Below are 23827 nucleotides of genomic sequence, written 5' to 3'. Positions count from 1 at the left end.
CATGGACACATTTATTGTATTAGAAATACAGTAAAAACAGAAATATTGGGAAATATTATTACAATTTAAAATACCTTTTTTCAATTTAAATATATTTTAAAATGTAATTTATTCCAGTGATGGCAAAGCTGAGTTTTCAGCATCATTACTCCAGTCTTCATTGTCACATGATCCTTCAGAAATCATTCTAATACTGATTTGCCACTTAACATTTCTTATTATTTATAGTGTTGAAAACAGTTGTGCTGCTTTATGTTTTTGTGGAAACTGTTAACATTTGTTCATGATACTTTTGATGAATTGAAAGTCAAAAAAGAACAGCATTTGTTTGAAGTAGAAATCTTTTATAACATTATAAATGTCTTTACTGTCACTTTTGATCAATTCAATGCATCCTTGCTGAATAAAATAATTTTTTTTATTTTATTTTAAATCTTACTGACTGCCTACTTTTAAATGGTGGTGTAAGTAATGTATAAGTATACAACTATGTACATCAGTAATTATAATGCAATGTAAAAAACACAAAGTATTTATGCGGCAACTCTGTTTCATACAATATTGTTTCGCCCTGAAATGGTAATCGTGAGATAAGGTTAAAATAAGAAATAGTCACATTGTGAGAAATTTTGCACAATTGTGAAAAATAAGTTGAAATTCCTTTAAGGGGTTATTCATTGTAGTTGTTCTATTTATTTACCCAAGATTTGTATATGTGTGTGTGTTTGCAGAGGCAGCGTCTGATAAACAGTCGTTTCAGTAACGGGGACTCAGAGGTGACTGTAAAAATCCCAGGGAAGCGTGGGGTGGAGAATGGGCTGGCTGGACCGGACCGAGGCCTGAACGGGCGTAAGGGAGGTCACCATGACGATGACAGGGGAGGAGCTGAAGCTGGCACTGACACCGAAAACGAGAACGAAGACAATGAAAACAATGAGAACGATGAGGAGGAAGAGGAGGAAGATGAAAATGAAGGACCCTTCGTACCATACCGCTGCCCCGGTACATTTATTAGTTATGATTGATGAAAATACGATTAAGAAAATATTTTTTGGCAAGGTTCTACGTTTTAGGTTCAACCCCTAGAAATGGCTGTCTATAAACGGTCCGTTGCAGGAAGTGTTCTGTAAGCTGCTTTGAATGAAAGTGTTTGGTTAAAGACTAATGTCCTGATCTTGTCCAGGTGGGGGTTTTAATAAGCTAAAGTGGCTGCTGGCCTGGCCACTGAGTCTGCTGCTGTTCTTAACCGTGCCCAACTGTGCCTCGCCTCGTTGGGAGCGCTGGTATATGGTCTCGTTCATCATGTCCACCGTCTGGATCGCTTCCTTCTCTTACATCATGGTGTGGATGGTAAGGCTTGCCTCAGAAATACTGACTTTATAAACTCTTAAACTTCTTTTTTAGAAAAAGGTTTAGTGACCGGTTGACACTTTCTTGGCAGGTCACAGTGATCGGTTACACTATGGGCATCCCTGATGTCATTATGGGCATCACTTTCTTGGCCGCTGGCACCAGCGTTCCTGACTGTTTGGCCAGTCTAATTGTGGCACGGCAAGGTAGGAAGAATGATTATTTCTTTAGTATTGTTGTTTACACTCATTCCCTGAATAAAATAATCAGTTTGCTTTGTCAGGAAGAGATGAACTCTTTCCCCGCCAGTGTTTTTTCAATACCCCTAATGCTTCACTGTCCTGTAGCTCATTTCATGCGATAACATTAGGACGATTTTATTTATGTGCTGTTTAATGTTGATGATCGTGTTATTTTACATATGCATATGATTACATTTAGGCTGCGTCCACTCCAGTTTTAGACACGCACTTGCAAACTTCCCTAAGCACTTCCCCTCGAGGGAATCCCTGCCACCATTTTGAAGTGCGTTCCACTTCGTGAAGTGGACGAGGGAAGTTTATATAGACAGACCCTAGAGTCTACTTCATATGTACTTCACTTCAGGCAGCTCCATAAACCACAATGCAAACACAAACACCCAAACCCAAACACACCTATATACATTTAGAATGCTGCATTAAACAATTTCGTACCGGATATTTTTTTTATAATAAATCAACTCCATAGTGGATTCCAAGTAATCAAGGGCTTAGGATGTTCCAATTCAGTCCATTGCAAAGGTTCCGCCAGTAGTGGACACTCATGCAACGTAAGCAATGACGCACATCCGCGTGAACTAAACGGAGGGAAGTTAGCGAGTAAAGGGCATTATAAAAACGAATATCGCTTGTTTCTGCATCTTCTTACGAATATCGCTTGTTTCTGCATCTTCTTCTCATGTGTTTTGATCAGAAGATTCAGTATCCTTTCAGAAGATGCGTAATAGGTGTCCCCTACCGTATAACAGTGAAAACACGGAAAGCCGGAAAATTCCGTCAATGGCGGGAAAGCATTTTCTCACAAAAAAATGTTCTCACTTTTTTAATTTCTGTCTGTTGAAGAACAATACGTTTGTTCATTTTCAGCCAGCTTTGTATTGTTACAGTTTGACATGGTTTGTGTTTTTTTTTTTTTTTTGCTAAAACATAAATTGGTTATTTACATAACTACCGACATTATAACAATTCAAAGCTGGCAGACTTTTGACAGACATTTGTTAAAACTACTGATCAAACTTCAGAATTTTTGTATTCCTGCCCCTGGACAAGTCGGATCGGCGAAGGTACGAAAATCTGAATCAAAAGTGCATTATGGGTGTTGAAGTTTTTGGTCAAGGGGAACACCACAGCCATTTTCTCTGTTTACTGTAGTCATGTAGCACCAAAAAAACCCCAGAAATAGACAGCCAAGTTTTATAAAAAATTGTCAGCGGTGAATTCCCCCTTTAAGACTGGAGCAGATATTAAATTGTTTGTAGATTCTGATGGTCTTAATATGTTTAGCCTTTAAACTGTCTATCAATCTTTTTCAGGAATGGGGGACATGGCCATATCCAACTCCATTGGTAGTAATGTGTTTGATATCCTGATAGGGCTTGGTCTGCCCTGGACCCTCCAGACTTTGGCCATTGACTATGGTTCCATAGTAAGTGGAAAATGTCATAATCGTCATTATTGTTTAATGATTCATTTGGTAAATGCTTAAGGAGCATTGACAGAGACCAAATGAAAAATCCGTATTGTTTGTTTAGTTACTGAAAATTGTGTAAACACTGAGAGCGTGAATATTTTTTTATGTTATTATAGCCAATAATCAATAAATGGCTAATAATACAATTTAGAAATACTATTTTGTCTAAATACATTCCAAAAAAATCAGCTACAAGTGATTTTAAGCATTTTTGTAGAATATGAAAAATGGATATAGAGTCTTATTATTTTTGTTTTTAAAGACTAACTTTATGTGAGCATTACATAATGGCAAACATAATATAAATATAAAAACAGAGGAAATGAGCATGAATAATTAAGGGCCCTATCATACGTCGCAATTGTTTTTCGCTAGTTTCAGCCCAACGCATTTATCATTTTCATGTCCAGCGCCACATTGTTTAAATAGCAAATGCACTCGCGCCCATCTGTGTGTTCAGGCGCATTGTTGGCACATTGCTATTTTGAGGCAACTAAAATTGATTGCACCATTGACCAAGAAAAAATAGCGCAGTATTTTTGGGTGTTATTTAAAGGGCACGTTAGTAATGTGTTCCTATGCCTAAACTCTGATTGGTTTATTGCATATTATGCCCAAAACACACCCATGACTCATTAAGAGACTAGGTACAACCCTTTTGTACCATGCGCCTTTTTTCCATCGTTAAACTAGCAAAAGTGGATTCGGACACGCCCTAAGTGCACCTGCGCTTTAAACCATGCGCTTAGATCGTTAAAGTAGGGCCCTAAATATCCAATATTGGATGATATTGATAAATGCAGAATATCTGCATTAAGGCCAATTTATACTTCTGCGTCGAGTGCACGCAGAGGGTACGGCGTACCCTACGCATAGACGCGTTGGATACGCCGTACCCTACGCCGTAGCCTGACGCGCACCTCTCCAAAAATGTAACAACGCGTCAATTCTACGCGGACCGCAAGCGCTGTGATTGGTCTGCCAGAACCCTTCCCTCAGGTCAATAAATAAATAAAAAATCTGCGATAGGAGTGTGAGTGTGTGTCCAGAAATTGGATGATAGTTCCTTACGTCTGCTATAACACAATATTTTGCAGTGCAGCGATTCTTTATGGTAGTAAATAAATACATAGATCCGCTGAGTAAAGTTTATTTATTTTCTCATTAAAACCAAAGATGTTAATCAGTAATTGTATATCAAGAACAGGGACACATTAGGGTATATTTCGTGAATGAAGTCTCCGCAACAACAATCGCTTGCTGAGCCACCGCTGCTGAAAACAGCGGCCACGAGCTCCGCATGATTTCACAAACACATTCCAGCGCCAGATCGCCTTATTTAACTTTACTAATCAACTAGAGATGCTTAATTTGTATTAGATACAACAACTCAAGCTGCAAGAAAAGCCGCTCTCTCACTGCTGCTGATATTCCGACATGAATGTACAGATTCTACACAACAAGCTGCTTCTTCTTCGGCTGTTGTCTTGATTACACCAACATGCCCGAGGACACTGCCAACTAGCGTCTGCATGTGTAATTGCACATTGACGCAGACAACAGCGCAGAAGTATAAATGCTCACGACGGCGTCGGCTACACGCGTAGCCTACGGCGTACACTCGACGCAGAAGTATAAATTGGCCTTTAGTCATGTGAGAGGAAGCAATTGCAAGTTGAAAGTTAATTAGCCAATTTTGGGTCTGTGTACCTGTTAGTTTACCTCTGGTCTAAATTGAAAACAAATTTCAAGTCACAGTAGAATAAACATAAACTTTGTTTAAAACCATTTGCCAACATTGTATAAGTGCAAGTTCTAACATACGTTTTATGCATCTCTTCTCAGATTCACCTGAACAGTAAAGGCCTGATCTTCTCGGTTGGGCTGCTGCTGGCATCTGTGTTTCTCACGGTATGTGAGAGCAATTAAAAAACACTTATTCAAATTAATGACCTGTAAATCCATCTCTCACAATCTACCCTTTCGTTCCCTCGCAGGTTCTCGGTGTACATTTGAACAACTGGAAACTGGACAAGCGTTTGGGTTTCGCTTGTTTGCTGATGTACGCCGTCTTCCTGTGTTTCTCCATCCTCATCGAGTTCAACGTGTTCACCTTCGTCAATCTGCCCACCTGCCGCGAGAAATGAGAATCGTTCCTTTTCCCGGCCCTCCCTCTTTGACCTTGTGAGGACAATGGCACAAGTCCTTGATCAGAGGCAGACCGGCTCTCGTTCTGAAGGAATATTTATTTATCGATCTAGCTGATCCTCTCTTTTTCTTTCCAATGGGTGCAATATTGATAGAGTCTCTGGGTCTGTGGTGTTACAAGAGGAGAGAGGATGAAGGAGCGGTTGTGTCTGAGGAATGGTCCTGTTGACTGATATATAGACTGTTCGGACGGGACAGGAATGTAGTAAAAGATGACTACTGCCTGGTTTGATGTGAATACTTTTTGTTTTGTTTTTCGAAATATTTTGCATATTACATATTTAAAGATTATGATCTAAATGTATTTTACGATGGCATTTATTTTGTTAGCTGCTAATTGACGGAAGAAGAGACTGGACTTGTTAATATCGGTAGATTTATGAGGGTTCTTTTTTTGCTGAAAGGTACTGGTGACCTCTAGTAAATACCTGGGAACAGTCCTCTTTTTAATTTGGGCATTACCAAGTCACTTTCAACAGATTGATCCGGATGCCGGGGTCATCGGCGTCGACATTTTTCCAATGAGAGTATGTTTACCGTGCGGAGAAGGTAATAAAAGCGATCGCTTTTAGAGAGACAGCGGGCATTTGTTTGCACCTGTGTGGAGACACATGTTGGAACACTACAACCAACATATTTATGTTTAGTGAGACATAGATATTCTTGTGTGATATATGGGATTTCTATAGATGTGTTTATGAACATTCTTTTGTCTCTAACACTCTGTATATACTGAAAACAGAGAGAGGTTTATTTATTAATTTATTGAAAACTATTTATGCACATCGCTTTCCTATGACGTACTGAAACGAAACCAACCCACAGCTGTCCCAAAGAAGAGACCGTTCTGGAGTTTCAGCCAGGCTACGCCGTTTTGTCCTTCAGAGCTTGTGTGTCAGCCTTTTCTACTGGATTCCTTCTCCTTCATCTCTGAATATTATGCACCCTTTTAGATGCACCTTTGACTTGATGCGTAAAACGGTTTCTACTATTTGATATCGGTGTGACGTGACATCAGAGGTAATTGTAGAGATTTTTTGAACACTCAAAACTTCGGCAGGCAAGTAGGGGGAAATATATAAATATATATATATATACATATATTTTATACTTAACTGTTTTGACATTTAAGATCGGCCCATTCCCTGTTTAGAGAGAAAGGAGTGAGCCACAAACCTAAGAAGCTGATTAGCAGGAACGTGTCCTGGTAAAATGAAGCTAACGTCTAACGTTGATAAGACTGTTTCAAAGTCAAACCATAGATGTAAATCAATGAAATTTGTCATTTTTCTCTTAGCATGCCGCTCTAAACGCAAGCGTTCGTTTTTCAAGAAATTCTCTCCGTAGAACAAGGATCAGAATTAATTTCCAAGGATGCAGTTTCTCAGACGTTCTTTATGCTGATGTGTCCAGGACTCATTTCTTGGCCTTCTTTTAGAAGGATGATTTAAATACTTTGTTTTGTATGCCTCTGCTTTTGGGGATTGTAAAAAGACACCGCCACAATGTATCACAGCTGTAAACTTGTATCTGTGGCACAATGTGTGGATGCGTGGGCTTTTTCTTCTAACAGAGGTTTTTAGTGAGCTGACAAAGTAGCAATTCTATGGACTCTTTAAGTCTAGTTAGAAACTTCATGCAGGTTTTCTAGTCCGAAGGCACACTGCAGGGAAATTTTTGTGTTTTATGCACTGGTTGATACTGGGTGTGTAATTGTTTGTCATATTTTAAGAATAGAATTTAGATGACTTAGAAACATATCTGGAAGAGTATTGCAGCAAAGTATTTTTATCACAAACGCAACTTTGTATTTTGTAACGCAAAATGTTTAGAAATGTTTTCCGCTGTTAAAAAGTCTGTAGGGTGTGCTTCAAGTGAATTCCTTAGCTCGAAAAAAAACTCATTTGTCAGCTTACTGTCAAAAGTACTTTTAGCATGTTTAAAATCAAAGTTCACACTTTGTAGGTCATTCTTTTATCAATGATGTGAAAAAAAGAGGATGATTTTCCCCTAGGTTTGCAGATTATATTAGCAAATATAAACATTTCGTTTTCTGCATCACTCATAATAGACACCCAAAAATGCAACAGCAGGTCTAGGGTTTAAGCAATGTGATATTCCTGGTAAATATAAGCTAGGTGTAATCCAAGTAGAGCGTACCGCGGATGCTGGGGATTTTTCGTTTTTTTTTTCTTTCTTCGTAAAGCAGGGTATTATAAGGATGATGTCGGAAAGGCAGGGTTTAATGAAACGTTTTTGTTCATCAAATGCAATAATGTTTAGATTAATTACTGTTTGTGTTTTTCTTGTAAATCCTAAACATGACACATCACATTCTTAGAGTCATATATATGCTACTTACTTTCAGTAAGTTTTGACAGAGTTTGTGCACTCTATATGCTCGATATCAAGGGTAGTAAAAAGAGGCTTTGGGATGCAACTAAATTAACTATCACTGCGACTGTCATGCTTCAGAATCTATGAGCACTGCTGCTTACAGGTGTTTGACATTGATGCCTATGTTTATGGTTGCAATACCAGCCATAGCAATCTACAGATTCAATGATTATTATGTACTGATCGATGCTATTTAGTCATCATCACTTCTGGAAATCAAAGTGCTGCTGTTCGTTTGTACGCACAAATATAATGAGGGCATGCACAACCAATTAGCCCACAATTAGACAAGTTCCACTCATATTTCCTTTTCTTGTCTGCTGATATTTCTTCATGGATTCAGGCGTATTTTAATAATAAATAAAAAATGTGACTTTTACAGGGTGATGCGTTGCTGATGTACATAATTATACATACGAGAAAATGTCTTCATATTTTTTGTCTTTGCCTGTATATCTGTTGACTATATTTTCATAGATACTGTACAATGTTTGGGTCTTTTATTTGTTTATTTTATTTTTGCTGTTGTTGTGTTGAGGGTTTGATTAAACGCCCTTGGTTTGCTAAATCGCATGGGATATTTTAATATAAGGAATTATTTATGTTCATTACTATTACACATTGTTGAGCACTGGAAGGACAGCAGTGGAATTAGACCTCTTAGATGATTGCATGTTTTCTTTGTTTTCTTTCTTCTTCTTTTTTTTTCCAATGGAAAACTGCTGGGTTTTTGATTCTCCAATGAAAGCATAGATATTTCATTCAGTTTAATTGATGTATTCTGCATTTCAGGAATCATAAAAAGAAAGGTGGTTGGTTTTATGTACTAAACTATTTTGTTCAGGTGTTTCAGTTGTATATCAGAGTACATTTTTTTTGCTACTTGAGCATAATTAAAATGATCTTTGCTGAGGTAAACTCTATTGTTCGCTAATTGTCATTTCAGCCATAAAGGCAGGCATGTTGCTTTCCCAGTAAAGGGCATCTAATAAATGCATTGGTTCTACAGAGATGATGATATTTCCAAAACGTTAACCATACACCCCTAGCCTTAAAAATTGTGTTATTAGTAGATTTAGAGCAAAATATTATTTATGGGGCTTTTAAATAGTGAGAAGCACTTCAAATGTCCTGTGATTGGGTGTTTTACCTATTTCTCAATGACATTTTCAAACATTTCATAAGCACTGACGCATCAGCATTACACTTCCTTGATTTATACATGAATATATATTGGCATGAAAACGTTAGAAAAATAAATAAACACCTTTAATTTATCATGCATATTGAAATTAATTCTTAATCTAGCCTACAGCGGTTTTCACTTCAACTTTAGGAATAAAAAAATAATTTGATTGTCTTTTTGTCTATTATTGTCTTCTTATATCCGTATTAACAACAAAGGTAAAGCTAAAAATGACCCCCCAAAAAAAAAGATTAAAGAAAATGAAACCGAATAAATTAATAATAGTAAAAATAATCAACATTAGGCTAATCACTGTATGATACACTTTGTAAAAGGACATTTTTATGGTTAGTCATATTGAAAGGAGATCAATTTCTGTCAAAAACTATATTAAGGTAGCCTAAATTTAACTGTGCGCCTGTAAGGGACTGCTGACGTCACGCTATGCTTGTGGGAATCGTAGTTCTTGCAAAATTCCCAACGTTCTGCCAACGTTGCTGTGACGTTTGCGTAACGTGATACGTGCGCTGGCTGGGGACAGTTTGATAACCATTTCCGCCTATTTCTCGCTTATAACGCAGTGTTTATCAAGAGTAGCATGTTAAGGGATTAAATTTAGCGTGAAGTGCTATTTGTAAATTAATAAATACACCCATATAAATGGAGCCAAACAGTGTCGGTCGCTCGAACTGGGCCATAAACCGCCGGGCGGAGGGTTTAGTGAGTAAACACATGGCAGAAATGGCACAGAGACGCTTAGCGGTGCCTGAGGAGGATATGAACCCTCTGCCCGGAGACTTGAGAAGGAGCGCAGAAGACATCCCGGGGCGTGCCGAGGTGAATTTCAGCCCGGATTCACAGTCCTACAATCCTGCAGGAGTGGCAGAAAAGTTGATGCACGAGGATGCATCTTCATCTTCAGGTACTGTAGGCAGTGAAAATGACCACTTTCTTAAATCGTTATGGAACTTTGTCTTGTTAAAACGTCTTGAGACTTTTTTTTTTTTAAATATGCAAGTCATGCATTGTTTTCTTAAATACATACAAATCGCATGCTTTAAAACCTCAACTCTACTCTAACCTCCATAGAAAATACTTTTTTTTATGAAATCAAAACTGGCAATTTTTATTTTTTTATGGAATATTGCAGTATTTTTTATTAGTCACACACATAGGCTGTATATATCGCTTTAACTAGGCGGAATCCCGGAAAAGATATGGGATGGGAAAAATTTTTCTGGAACTAATGCCAACGGAAAAGTAGGCGGGCACAGGTTGTCCCGCCCTCGCGTCAGTAAACGCGTCATCAGAGAAGATATGTTGTTGCAAGAGAGTTACTTTTAATAAAGTTTAGGAGTTCACATGGATTTAAAAAACACAATGATGTTCATGGATAAATAATTTATTAAAAAAAAAATACTGCAATATCCCATACATTTTTTTTTGCCAGTTTTGATTTCATAGTTACTAAGTTTAAAAAAAGGGGAAAAAATGTGTATGTGTATGTGCGTTTCATTCCTTCACTCGTTCCGCCATGTGCTCGGCGCGTTGGGTTTTGTTTAAATCAGTGCATGTTCCTCTTTGAAGTATTGTTCATTTTAAACGCTTGATGGGTAAGTATTCTTAAAATGCATTCTAAAAATCTGAATAATTCGTAAGAAATAATTATTCACGGTATTTTTAAGTGCCCACGATCACAATATTGTGCATGTTCATTATTGCGGTATATCGTATTACCGTTTACCGGCACATGTCTAATATATATATATATGGGGTGTGTAACGGTACACGTATTCGTACCGAACCGTATCGGTAGGCTACAGGGCTTTCGGTACAGTGCGCGTGGGTAGGCTACTGAACGGTTACGAATGCAATCTTTAACAGTTAACAGTCGGCTTGTTTTAAGCGCGGAACACACTTCAGTCCTAGTTCCCACACGAACATACGAAGTATTCTGTCCATTTTATCAAGAAAATCAAACAATAAATGCCGTTTTGACGCTCTTTATGACGACTGATCACTATAGACATGTCAGTTCAAGCGGCCGCGGCGCGCGCATATGCGTGTGAACGCGATCATCTGTGAACGCGATCATTTCTTCCACAGCTTTTAGTTCACTGGAGAAATGAACTCCTTCACTATGCACTATATTAGCCTATATATTCATTATATTCTACTTAACCTGTTAGTGATGTCTTGATTATTTCATGTATGTTTAAATAAACCTGTCATGAAAATGACACTCACTGTGTATAAATGATTATATTTCAACAACGAATTAGAGAAAAAACATAATTTTAGAAATTAGATTTAGAAATGAATGCAAAAACAGCCTTGTGTGACGCTTATGAGTGTTGATTATTATACCTAAATATAAATAGCAACTGAATTTAGGCCAATAGTTTTGGCTCTGTTGTTAACCTTTAGTGCAAGTAAGGGCTCCCTATAGTTTACAGCAATATCTTCAATAAGCTTTGTTATAATTGAATTCATTTAAGGACAGACACTTTCTTTCTTTAGTAAACCACTGTAAAAATAAATAAAAAGCAATTTAGTAAAACTGCTGTACCCAACCCGTACCGAACCGAACCGTGACTTCAAAACCGAGGTACGTACCGAACCGTCAGTTTTGTGTACCGTTACACCCCTAATATATATATATATATATATATATATATATATATATATATATATATATATATATATATATATATATATATATATATATATATATATATATATATATATATATATATTATAGTCATACGTTTATTGCAAAATAAAATATATATTTAAGTATTTTGAGAGCGTAGGGAGACCCATGTCTATGAGGGAGTGGGGAGAGCTAACAAGATCTTTTGCCGCAGTTTGCTAGTAGTTTTTCACCATAAATTCAGCTGTTAAACATGATTATTTTAAAACTAAGTTGAAATAATGTGGGCTAATGGCTTCAACATGAGCAAATATTATCGAGTAACAACCTTGTAGCTTATAGTAAGGCTGTCATTAAAGGTTTATAAGTTATCATTAAAAATCAATTTCCCTGGAGAAATTAGCTGGCTTTACTTCCGGAACCTGACTCTTGCACTCTGTAGCAAACGGCAATGAACTGGCGTTTCAATCAGTTCCCGATGGGCAAAATTAAGTCAGTCCCTACGTGGAGTACTGTCAGATCTACAACATAAAATGTATTTTAATAGAAAAAAATAATTTAATTAAACTGTGTTGTCTATATAGAAACAGCCTACTGTAGAAACATCCCAGAGAACCACTTTACAGCAAGTAGACACTTAGATACCTGCACACACATGGAACTCAACTGATGCAGCTTGATATCAATGCTGAATTTTAACCTTTTGTAACCCTTCACTAAATCTAGCTTTTTCCAACTACAGAGACAGCGGCCCATAGGAAAATCATATCCCTTCTTATTGAGATCAAGGAGGAGCAACAGAGGCAGTGGGAAGTTCTGAAAGACCTGCAGGCCAGGATTCATGGACAAGTATGTGAAGAGGAGGACGAGCCACTTGACATAGATCTGCCTTTAAGAACTATGGAACAGCTTGATGAAACGGAGCAGAATTTAGAGGATACTGAAGCTCAGAGGAGAATGGTAAACAATAATAAATACTGTAAATCTACTCTTTAATTTACAGTTTATACATCACATGCAATAATGGGTTGTCACTTTGTAAACCTCAATCAAACAATTTCTAGTAACACTCTTCCCATCTTCACCTATACTGAGTATTTTGATTTTTCCATAGGTGTCCCACCTCTCAAGGATGGGCGGAGCCACGGTGGATGATGCGGTCCGACGTCTTATGCACGCTGTTCTCTCTTTCAGCGTGGGCTCAGAGCTCAACTGGGTTGGTAGAGGACAGAAACGCAGTTTCAGAAACACCAGACTGCAGGGTGTTTTATTTCGTAAGCAATCTTTAAAATTATGTTTCAGTGCATATGCTTCACTTTATAGGGGTCATGAATTGAGAAATTAAACTTTCCCTTAAAGGGGGGGGGGGGGGGGGGTCACTCAGTTTCAGTCAGTCTCATGTCAATCTTGAGTACCTATAGAGTGGCATTGCATCTCTGCATATCTCCGAAAAGTCTTTATTTTTATTATAATTATAAAAGAAATATGCGCTGTTCCGAGTCTTTCCGAAAAAAGCCGTGCGGCTGGGGGCGTATCGTGTGGGCGGAGCTAAAGAATGTCGAGCGCGCCGCTGTTACTGTGTTGAGTGCGTCTGAAAGCTGCGTCATCCCTAAAAGCGGGGAAAAACTTTATTCAACATAAAAAATGGCTTTTAATCAGATACAGCCATACATCTATGATCCGGAATCAGACCCAGAGGCTGAAGTTGAACAGGAGCAGCAGCAAAAACGACTAGAGCAGGACGTCGACTACCGGTATGTGGTATAAGTTACACTAACTATATATGTTTAGCGGCTTGTGTTATTTAGAACACCATGTCAAGCGCGAGTGTTACAATGTGTGTGTGTGTGTGTGTGTGTGTGTGTGTGTGTGTGTGTGTGTGTGTTTACGCGTGGTTTGTGTAGACATGATTTGTAGTAAGCGGACTGGTTTTGCGCGTCAGGCTAGTGTTTACATAGAAAGACATGGAATAGTAGCGCATTTGAATGAAGAAGCGCGCTTATTTAGTTCGACATATTTCCCCACTCTTTTTGTATTGTTGTTTGGAGTGCTTTTACAATACACAAACATACACATATAGTGGCCAGCTAAACAAATGTACACACTATACATCGCATGCTCCATTGATCAATACGTGATCATGTTTGGGCTACTTGATGGGCATAGGCAAAAACAGACATTTGAAGCAGTCAAACCTGCGGTTCCAACGTTGGGACCTTTATCGTTGGGACCGCTCCATCCTTCATTATTAGGCGATCTGAAAATCCGTCGTCGAACTGGGCCTTGTTTATAAAACAATCGGCACCGAAATGCAGGGAACAGACTAGGGCTGGGAAAAAAATCGATTTGATTTAAAAATCGAGTTGGTAGGTCAAATCGATTCATATTTTCAAAAAATCGATTTTTTTAGATTTTTTTTCTCCCCCTCTGCAGTATAGCGCGATACATACATTTTGAATTCGCCAAATCTTCCTTCAGGGTTTCCGTAGCACGCTCCCTGCGGCGCAGCCCTCTGCCCCTCCCCTCTCCCGAGGGCAGTGCATGCATACACAAACAATATGGCAGAAACAGCCGGCGAAAGAGAGCAGCTCCTTCCAAAAAAATGCTCTTCGCCTTAAGTCGTGTGGAGTTGGTTTGGAGTGGCGTTAGCGCTAGCACCCCGTTTGCAAAGCAAACAACTCTTCAACAAAGCTTTTCAATCACTCAGTCGTCTGGCAAGAAAATACCTGGCCATTCCAGCAACTAGCGCCCCATCGGAGAGGGTCTTTAGTGTGGGTGGTGGTATTGTCACCTGTAACAGAGCTTGCCTCAAGCCTGCTGTTGTTGATAGGCTCATTTTCCTTGCAAAGAATGTTTAAAATGCAATTACATTTTTTTATGGCGAATGGTGTTACTGTTTACATGTTCAATTCAACTAAGAGTTACCTCAGGATTTTTTGTTGTTTATTAGCTCAATCCAAATACAGTATAAATTATTTGGATGTTTAACAATCTTTGTTGAACAGTGACTTTTCAGTTAGATAAAGGGTTTGCCTCCATGAACTGCCACCTTAACGTGGTGGAGGGGTTTGAGTACCCGAATGACCCTAGGAGCTACGTTGTCCGGGGCTATATGCCCCTGGTAGGGTCTCCCAAGGCAAACAGGTCCTAGGTGACGGGTCAGACTAAGAGCAGTTCAAAAACCCTTATGATGCCAAATAAAAGGAGGACCGTGACGTCGCCCGGTATGGCGCAGCCGGGGCCCCACCCTGGAGCCAGGCCTGGGGTTGGGGCTCGTATGCGAGCGCCTGGTGGCCGGGCCTTCCCCCACGGGGTCCGGCCGGGCTCAGCCCAAAGGAGCGACGTGGGGACACCTTCCCGTGGGCCCACCACTCACGGGAGGGACCGTAAGGGGCCGGTGCAAAGCGAATCGGGCAGCAGTCGAAGGCGGGGGCCTAGACGACCCGATCCCTGGACACGGAAACTGGCTCTTGGGACATGGAATGTCACCTCGCTGGCGGGGAAAGAGCCTGAGCTTGTGCGTGAGGTTGAGAGGTTCCGACTAGAGATAGTCGGAATCACCTCCACGCACGGCTTGGGCTCTGGAACCACACTTCTCGAGAGGGGATGGACTCTTCACCACTCTGGAGTTGCCCATGGTGAGAGGCGGCGGGCTGGTGTGGGCTTGCTTATAGCCCCCCAGCTCTGCCGCCATGTGTTGGAGTTTACCCCGGTGAACGAGAGGGTCGTTTCCCTGCGGCTTCGGCTCGGGGATAGGTCTCTCACTGTTGTGTGTGCCTACGGGCCAAACAGCAGTGCAGAGTACCCGGCCTTCTTGGTGTCCCTGGGAGGGGTGCTGGAGAGTGCTCCGACTGGGGACTCCGTCGTTCTACTGGGGGACTTCAACGCCCACGTGGGCAATGACAGTGAAACCTGGAGGGGCGTGATTGGGAGGAACGGCCCCCCTGATCTGAACCCGAGTGGTGTTCAGTTATTGGACTTCTGTGCTAGTTACAGTTTGTCCATAACGAACACCATGTTCAAGCATAAGGGTGTCCATCAGTGCACATGGCACCAGGACACCCTAGGTCGTAGGTCAATGATCGACTTCGTGGTCGTTTCATCTGACCTGCGGCCGTATGTCTTGGACACTCGGGTGAAGAGAGGGGCGGAGCTGTCAACTGATCACCACCTGGTGGTGAGTTGGATCCGATGGCGGGGGAGGAAGCTGGATAGACTCGGTAGACCCAAACGTACTGTGAGGGTCTGCTGGGAACGTTTGGCCGAGTCTCCTGTCAGAGAGATCTTCAACTCCTGCCTCCGGCAGAGCTTCGACCGGATCCCGAGGGAGGCTGGAGATATTGAGTCCGAGTGGACCATGTTCTCCACCTCCATTGTCAAAGCGGCTGCTCGGAGCTGTGGACGCAAGGTCTCCGGTGCCTGTCGAGGCGGCAATCCCCGAACCCGGTGGTGGACACCGGAAGTAAGGGATGCCGTCAAGCTGAAGAAGGAGTCCTATCGGGCCTGGCTGGCTTGTGGGACTCCTGAGGCAGCTGACAGGTACCGGCAGGCTAAACGGACTGCAGCCCGGGTGGTTGTGGAGGCAAAAACTCGGGCCTGGGAGGAGTTCGGTGAGGCCATGGAAAAGGACTATCGGCTGGCCTCGAAGAGATTCTGGCAAACCGTCCGGCGCCTCAGGAGGGGGAAGCAGTGCCCTACCAACGCTGTTTACAGTGGCGATGGGCGGCTGTTGACCTCAACTGGGGATGTTGTCGGACGGTGGAAGGAATACTTCGAGGATCTCCTCAATCCCGCCGTCACGTCTTCCATTGAGGAAGCAGAGGCTGGGGGCTCAGAGGAGGACTCGTCCATCACCCGGGCTGAAGTCACCGAGGTGGTCAAGAAACTCCTCGGTGGCAAGGCACCGGGGGTGGATGAGATCCGCCCTGAGTACCTCAAGTCTCTGGATGTTGTGGGGCTGTCTTGGCTGACACGCCTCTGCAGCATCGCGTGGCGGTCGGGGACAGTGCCTCTGGGATGGCAGACCGGGGTGGTGGTCCCTCTTTTTAAGAAGGGGGACCGGAGGGTGTGTTCCAACTACAGGGGGATCACACTTCTCAGCCTCCCCGGGAAAGTCTATGCCAGGGTACTGGAGAGGAGAATTCGGCCGATAGTTGAACCTCGGATTCAGGAGGAACAGTGTGGTTTTCGTTCTGGTCGTGGAACACTGGACCAGCTCTATACCCTCTACAGGGTGCTGGAGGGTTCATGGGAGTTTGCCCAACCAGTCCACATTTGTTTTGTGGATTTGGAGAAGGCATTCGACTGTGTCCCTCGCGGCGTCCTGTGGAGGGTGCTGGGGGAATATGGGGTCCGGGGTCCTTTGCTGAGGGCTGTCCGGTCCCTGTATGACCGAAGCAGGAGTTTGGTCCGCATTGCCGGCAGTAAGTCAGACTTGTTCCCGGTGCATGTTGGACTCCGGCAGGGCTGCCCTTTGTCGCCGGTTCTGTTCATAATTTTTATGGACAGAATTTCTAGGCGCAGCCAAGGGCCGGAGGGTGTCAGGTTTGGGGACCACACGGTTTCGTCTCTGCTCTTTGCGGATGACGTTGTCGTGTTGGCCCCTTCTAACCAGGACCTTCAGCATGCACTGGGACGGTTTGCAGCCGAGTGTGAAGCGGCTGGGATGGGGATCAGCACCTCCAAATCCGAGGCCATGGTCCTCAGTCGGAAAAGGGTGGCTTGCCCACTTCAGGTTGGTGGAGAGTTCCTGCCTCAAGTGGAGGAGTTCAAGTATCTAGGGGTCTTGTTCACGAGTGAGGGGAGGATGGAACGGGAGATTGACAGACGGATCGGTGCAGCTTCTGCAGTAATGCGGTCGATGTACCGGTCTGTCGTGGTGAAGAAAGAGCTAAGCCGTAAGGCGAAGCTCTCGATTTACCGGTCAATCTACGTTCCTACTCTCACCTATGGTCATGAGCTTTGGGTCATGACCGAAAGGACAAGATCCCGGATACAGGCGGCCGAAATGAGCTTTCTCCGCAGGGTGGCTGGGCGCTCCCTTAGAGATAGGGTGAGAAGCTCAGTCACTCGGGAGGAACTCGGAGTAGAGCCGCTGCTCCTCCACATCGAGAGGGGACAGCTGAGGTGGCTCGGGCATCTGTTCCGGATGCCTCCTGAACGCCTTCCCGGGAAGGTGTTTCGGGCATGTCCAACCGGGAGGAGGCCCCGGGGAAGACCAAGGACACGCTGGAGGGACTATGTCTCCCGGCTGGCCTTGGAACGCCTCGGTGTCCCCCCGGAAGAGCTAGAGGAAGTGTCTAGGGAGAGGGAAGTCTGGGCATCTCTGCTTAGACTGCTGCCCCCGCGACCCGGCCCCGGATAAGCGGAAGAAGATGGATGGATGGAAAGGGTTTGCCTTTGCAATTTTATTTTGATGCACTTTAATTAAATATAATAAATATATATATTTTTAAAATATATGTACAGTTTGCAATTATTTTGTTTTAAATGGGGGCCGGGGAAAAAAAATCGAATCGAAACGTAAATCGAGTTTTTTATAAAAAAATCGCAGATTTTTTTAGGGGGAAAAATCGCCCAGCCCTAGAACAGACATAAATATTTGCGCAACTCAGTTGCTGATCCGGAAAAGCAAATTCCATCTCTACGAGCCAGCGCTTTGATGGGCGTAGCCTATTGCTTTCACTCTCTCTCTCTCTCTCTCTCTCTCTCTCTCTCTCTCTCTGTCTCTCTCTCTCGCGCGCGCTCTTCCGGTAGAATTGTCCGTACGGCCCATACAAGGAAATTCCGCCCTGTTGACGTCAAGCGGACCCATGATCGAAAAAAACTTTCCGAAACTTATGACTAACAGGAAGTACTAATTTTGGCAAAGAAATACTCCCATCAAACGTCCACCTTAGCTTTTGAAATTGTGTCCATGTTTAGCATGGGAATCCAAGTCTTTAACAGTGCAAAAAGATCAGTATGCATGAAACAGCATTTCACCCCCCCTTTAAGCTTTTGATATATAAAAGTCATGGTGATATAAGAATATCCTGTAAGTTTCAGAGCTGAAAACTTCCTTGTTATGCAAAAAAAAGCTTTTATTGACAACAGGCCCAGCAAACGATCGATCTTAGAGTATGCCACACCTTGACGTCATCGTGTGGTGAAACACCGCCTCAACAGAAGAACAACAACGCCTGATTCTGTAGCCCCGCCCACCGACTCGTGCCTGACATGACATAGGCCTACATAGAGCTAAACCGGATCGAACTTCTAAGCAATAAACATACCACATAAGCTCCATTCGGATTCCAATATTATGAATGCATGGATGAACTTTATTTTTTATGAATATCCAGCTCACGTGGGGAAGACATTGCGCATTTGTTCCTTCATTTCACCACGGATTCGTTTGTAAACAAGAGACTGGATTTGCAGACAGGATGAGATTACTTGAATGAATGAAGCAACACACTAATGTGAGTAAAATTGTTTTTATAGGTGATAGTATTGCATTGTTACAGTTCGTTTGATAGGGTATCTATTGATTATGTGTATGTGTCTAACTGAACATACCTTAGCACGCTGCCAAAGGCTGAAGAATCTTTTATTTGTGTTGTTGGTTCATTGTGATTCGGGATTAGACTCTGACATGAATGGGCCAGGGTTTGCAAAGTCCAACTTCCCGGGGCTATGTGTTTTCCAGACGGGCTACGAAAACGTAAGCCCGGCCTGACGACAGGCTATCTTAAATAGTGAAATAACATTACTTTCTTGATGTGCATTGTTCACTCTTGACTTGATATTTGAAGGAAAAATACAATCGCAGAAGTTTAGAACATTCTGTTTTGTCTGACTCTGCAGTAGGGGTGCTCCGATTGATCGGCAACCGATCTCGATCGGTCGATCATCGCTTTGGGATGATTGATCGGCGGGTCTCCAAAAAGGCCGATCTCATGAACCGATCGCACGCTGACGACACATAAAACCCGCACCTGCCGTGAGAGCTAGGGCATGATATGCAGCGACACCGTCTCATTCTCTTTCCAGCGCGGGTAAAATAATTATAATGCTGAAGGTGAGGTACAATTCATATTTCTATATTAAATAACTCACGCAGTCATTTGAAAACGTTCTGTGGGACGCAAGTTCACAAACAGCGCGCGTGAATCACCGCGTGCGCGCACTCTCTTTCTCCCTTTCAAAATGCTCAAATGGCTTCACATCAGCGCATCTGCTCTAAAATTGAGCTGCACAGTTTGACACAGGATTTGCCACTTTGCACAATCGAGGCAGTGTCGCATCGTCACTAAAGTTTATCATTTGCATTTATTTTTAAGTCTTGCCAGTGTTCAAACCGCTCAGCACTCGCGCGCACGGTCTGGAGACACACACACACACACACACACACACACACAGAGGCCATCTCACAAAAAGCTTGCGAGTACAAATTGCGCTGAAATGGTCAGATACACACAAATGTATGTACTAAATTACCGTCTTGACGAGTATGCACGTAAACCCCGTCGTGACTCGCGAGTGAACGTTTGTGCAACTGCATGTAACCGTATCCGTGTTTGCTCTTAAAGTGACAGCTGTCGAATAAACTGCTGCTGTCTCTGAGTTTCTCTTTGCCTTGTGTTGTTTGATGAACCTTTATGACACTCACTGCTCTTGAATGACTAACTTTTGCAACCTTAAGTGTAAGGATTAAACTAATTGAATTTATTCAGGGAAGACCAATATTAATTTACATTTGATTTCTTATTAAATGTCTTTAGTATTTCTTACCTCAATACTAATGTTAGACCTACCTAAAAAATTGTTTTTAAAAACAAAAATGCACTGCATGATCAAATATTTAGGTGAGATAATTATATACATTTATTATATACATTTATTTGGGAAAGATGGCCTACAGTAGCCTTAAGTTATCTCATTTTCTAAAATAAACACTTGGTGGTTCTTCAAGGTCTTGACTCAGTTAATTTAGAGGTAGTTTCATTTCTACAAATGGTGCAAACTCTGCAAGATTAAAGATAAAAGATTGCCATTCCCCTGCCATTCTGTGATCGGCAGTGATCGGCAATCGGCAGATCATGATCTTGGTGATCGGTAATCGGTGATCGGCCCCAAAAATGCTGATCGGAGCATCTCTACTCTGCAGTGAGACGCACGCACGTGTGTGTGTGTGTGTGTGTGATGCTTATATATAGTTATATCCACCGATCGGGTGGGCCAAGTAATAAAAAAATAACATTCCAATCAATCGCGGATGGATGAGAGATAAATCATTGTGTTTGTTTGATAAAGACATTTTGCGAGCCCTGTGGGCAATTCATTCCGGTTGCCGTTTTCCCACACGCTTTCAAAACAATTCCCACTTGCACTGACAGGGGAGCTGAAGCTCATTAAATATGCAAATCTTATCCAATCCTAGCCGTGGGTGTTTACTTCCAAGTCTTCAGTGCGGCACGCCCATAAAAACCGAGCGTTCCAGGAGAGAGCCTTAAAACCAGGGTAGAAAATAGCCTATTACTTATTCATTATGATGTTTTTGAATGTAAAAACCATGCAAACATCATAAGTTGACCTCAGACAACAGTATAAAAAAAAGTTCATGACACCTTTAAAGTACAACAGATTTAGATCTTCACGTGAAGCAATGTTTCAACTCTGTAATCTGCAGGGGCCTTGAAGAGGACACCCGTAGGAAAGGAGGCCACACACCACCAGTTTGCTGATGTAGTGAAGAAATGGTTGCGGTTTGCCCCTTTCCGACAACGAGGAAGTGGAAGAAGAATGCACTGGAAACCTGTTGAGTTCATCTGTCCCAAATATGACACTACTGTGGAGGATCATACCCAGCTTAACCTGGAATCGGAGGAGATTCAGGTCACAATATAATTACATTCAGTGCTCGAAGTGGGGAAGAAAAAGTGGCAACATGTTAGAAGGGCCGGTAGTGCCGGTACTTCGTACCAGTGTGTACTGTCCCACTTCAAGCACTGATTACACTAAATATTGTATCACTAAATGTAAAAAAAACAGGTAAAGTGAACTTCGTGAATGAAGAAATGACGAGTATGAAGGACTGACTTTCAAAGGATTTTTTTTTTTTGTCATATTACATTCTTCTATATATATTATTTTCTTTATCTTTAACTTACATACTGTTACTGTTGTTACTGCAGCATAGATCTTTAAAACATAATGGGCAAATGTAAACCATTCTGTGTTAAAATGTTTTCTTTGTGCCTGCAAATATATTTTAAATATATTGTAATATAATATGTTTCAATTTAAACACGGAAGGAAATTTATTTCAGTTTTTAAGTTTCGAATTAAAATGGCTTTCTATCCATTTTTCAAGTTGGAAGAATGTTATGCGTTTTGCATGGTTTGGTGCCATTATGTTTAACAATCAATGGACATCAGATTTAAGAAGTTAAAATGTGAAAAAGTTTAGTGGTACAACACAGAAAAATGACATTAATCAAATGTAATTAAATTACTTTGCTTAATAAAATGTGTTATTTTATAATTGTCCAATACTAAATTTGGCAATGTGAACAATTTTCTAAGAACTTGGTTCCTGACATGCATAAAAACATTTAAAAAATATCTGTGTGCTATCTGCCATTCTTTTCTATTTATGTGATAAATTTGCTTTCATTTTACTTGTGAGAGTAAAGTGCAAGATTATCTTACTGAATCTTCAGCTTTGGAACCCATGCCCATATTCTGCATGGAAATTAATAAATGGTTTGACCAATGGGCACACCTGGCCCTGTGGACTTTTAGAAAATAAATGATCTGCAAAAACACTTCAAACTCTCACTAAAGTATTTTACTTGTTTACTAACAATATCCATAAGTGTACATACAGTGGATATAAACCCTGTTAAATTAGGCTTATTTTTGTGATGTAAAAGATTAAACAAGATCAGTTATACTGGAACATTTGCACCTTTAATGTAAGAATTACAACCTGTAATGCCCCCGAAAACCAACGTGATACATTTCAGAGGAAAAAAAGTAAAGATATAATAACTACATAAAAACTTCAATTATCCTAACTGCATTAGTGTACTTAACAATTGGGTATGTGACTGTGTTCAGAATTAACCAATCATCACACAGAAGTAAAATAGTACACACCTGCCTTCACCTGAAGTGACTGATTAGCTCCAAATAAATCTCAGCAGTTCTTGTAAGATTGTTCTGTTATCTTCTTGGTTGCATTGTATACTATTACAAGAGACATGGATGGGCCACAAATAGCTTATAAAGCATTGACCGGAATCTCATTGTTGAAAAGTATCACTCAGGTGAGGGCTACAAAAAAATTTTTTCTAAGGCATTAGATATACCATGGAACACCTTGAAGACATCAACAAGTGGTGGAAGTACAGTGACATAATGAAGAATAGGGTGTTCCTCCAAAATTGATGAGAATATAAAGGAAAGATAGGCTGTCAAGAGGCCTATAACAACATTTAAAGAGTTGCAGCACTTTCTGGCAAGTACTGGTTGCCCCCTATGTGACAATTATCGCCTGTATTTTTCATCTGTCTAAGTTACAAAGGACAAAGATGTGTTTTGGTCGGATGAGACCAAGATTTAACTTTTTTAGGCCAAACAGTCCACATTGTTATTGCAGATGAAATGTATAACATGGATATCTTTATTTATTTATTTATTTATTTATTTATTTTATCAGGTTAGTCACTCAATCAAACCCCTTTATCTAAACCTCTCACATGCCCTGAAGAGGGATGTGCACATGAGATGCCCTCACAATTTAACATATCTAGAACATTTTTTGCAAAGAAGAATGGGAAAATATTCCCAAGTCAAGATGTGCCAACTGCCAAGCTGATAAGACTCCTATTCAAACAGACCGGGTGCTGTAATAAAATCAGTGTGCTTAAACTAGTCATTTGTTTACACAATTATGCAATAGTTACTCCAAGTTTTATTTTTTTTCTCACTGAAATATGGTTGTGGTTTTCAGCAGCATTGCATGGGTTTTTGTATTGTAGGCTAGTTTTTGTATTAAACTATGTACTGTTTAAATGCCTTCTGATGGGAATTACATTAATAAAATGTGTGTGTGTGTGTGTGTGTATATATCTCTCTTTTTGATTGGAAATGACAATTAATAGCCTATTTGTAATTTCGTGTGTATATAATAAAACATAAGTGACATTTTGCTTTGTTTTCTTTGCTTTAATAAAGCAACTGTGTAATGTGAAAATGTAGCTCACAAGCCATTTTACTTAGGCTAATTGTTTATTTTCGATTTGTCTTTTAAT

General features: G+C 41.1%; 2 protein-coding genes across 3 annotated transcripts in view; both read left to right on the top strand.

Annotated features, from left to right (window-relative positions):
• Positions 1-5374, top strand: part of slc24a3 (solute carrier family 24 member 3) — a 116908-nt gene extending 111534 nt beyond the window's left edge. For both annotated transcript variants that reach the window (XM_079843363.1, XM_079843364.1), the window contains 6 exons: positions 732-1002; positions 1184-1350; positions 1442-1556; positions 2924-3036; positions 4927-4992; positions 5079-5374. In XM_079843363.1, the coding sequence (XP_079699489.1) occupies positions 732-1002; positions 1184-1350; positions 1442-1556; positions 2924-3036; positions 4927-4992; positions 5079-5228 (882 nt within the window). In that variant the 3' untranslated portion in view covers positions 5229-5374. The remainder of the gene's footprint in view (positions 1-731; positions 1003-1183; positions 1351-1441; positions 1557-2923; positions 3037-4926; positions 4993-5078) is intronic.
• A 4006-nt stretch (positions 5375-9380) lies between these two features.
• LOC307141933 (uncharacterized protein) lies at positions 9381-22329 on the top strand. The gene is made up of 4 exons (XM_079842421.1): positions 9381-9794; positions 12268-12485; positions 12640-12799; positions 21199-22329. The coding sequence occupies exons 1-4, from the start codon at positions 9533-9535 to the stop codon at positions 21414-21416; spliced, it is 858 nt and encodes a 285-aa protein (XP_079698547.1). The 5' UTR covers positions 9381-9532; the 3' UTR covers positions 21417-22329.
• Positions 22330-23827: the final 1498 nt, after the last annotated feature.

Source organism: Gobio gobio (genome assembly GCF_949357685.1).
Source record: "Gobio gobio genome assembly, chromosome: 18".
In the NCBI taxonomy this organism is placed as follows: Eukaryota; Metazoa; Chordata; class Actinopteri; order Cypriniformes; family Gobionidae; genus Gobio; species Gobio gobio.
This window is presented reverse-complemented; position numbering and strand designations above follow the sequence as displayed.

Coding starts and splice junctions, on each gene's coding strand:
- LOC307141933 (XM_079842421.1), top strand. CDS start 9,533: ATGGAGCCAAACAGTGTCGGTCGCTCGAACTGGGCCATAAACCGCCGG. Junction 12,486..12,639: donor CTGAAGCTCAGAGGAGAATG/GTAAACAATAAT, acceptor ATTTTTCCATAG/GTGTCCCACCTCTCAAGGAT. Junction 12,800..21,198: donor ACTGCAGGGTGTTTTATTTC/GTAAGCAATCTT, acceptor TGTAATCTGCAG/GGGCCTTGAAGAGGACACCC.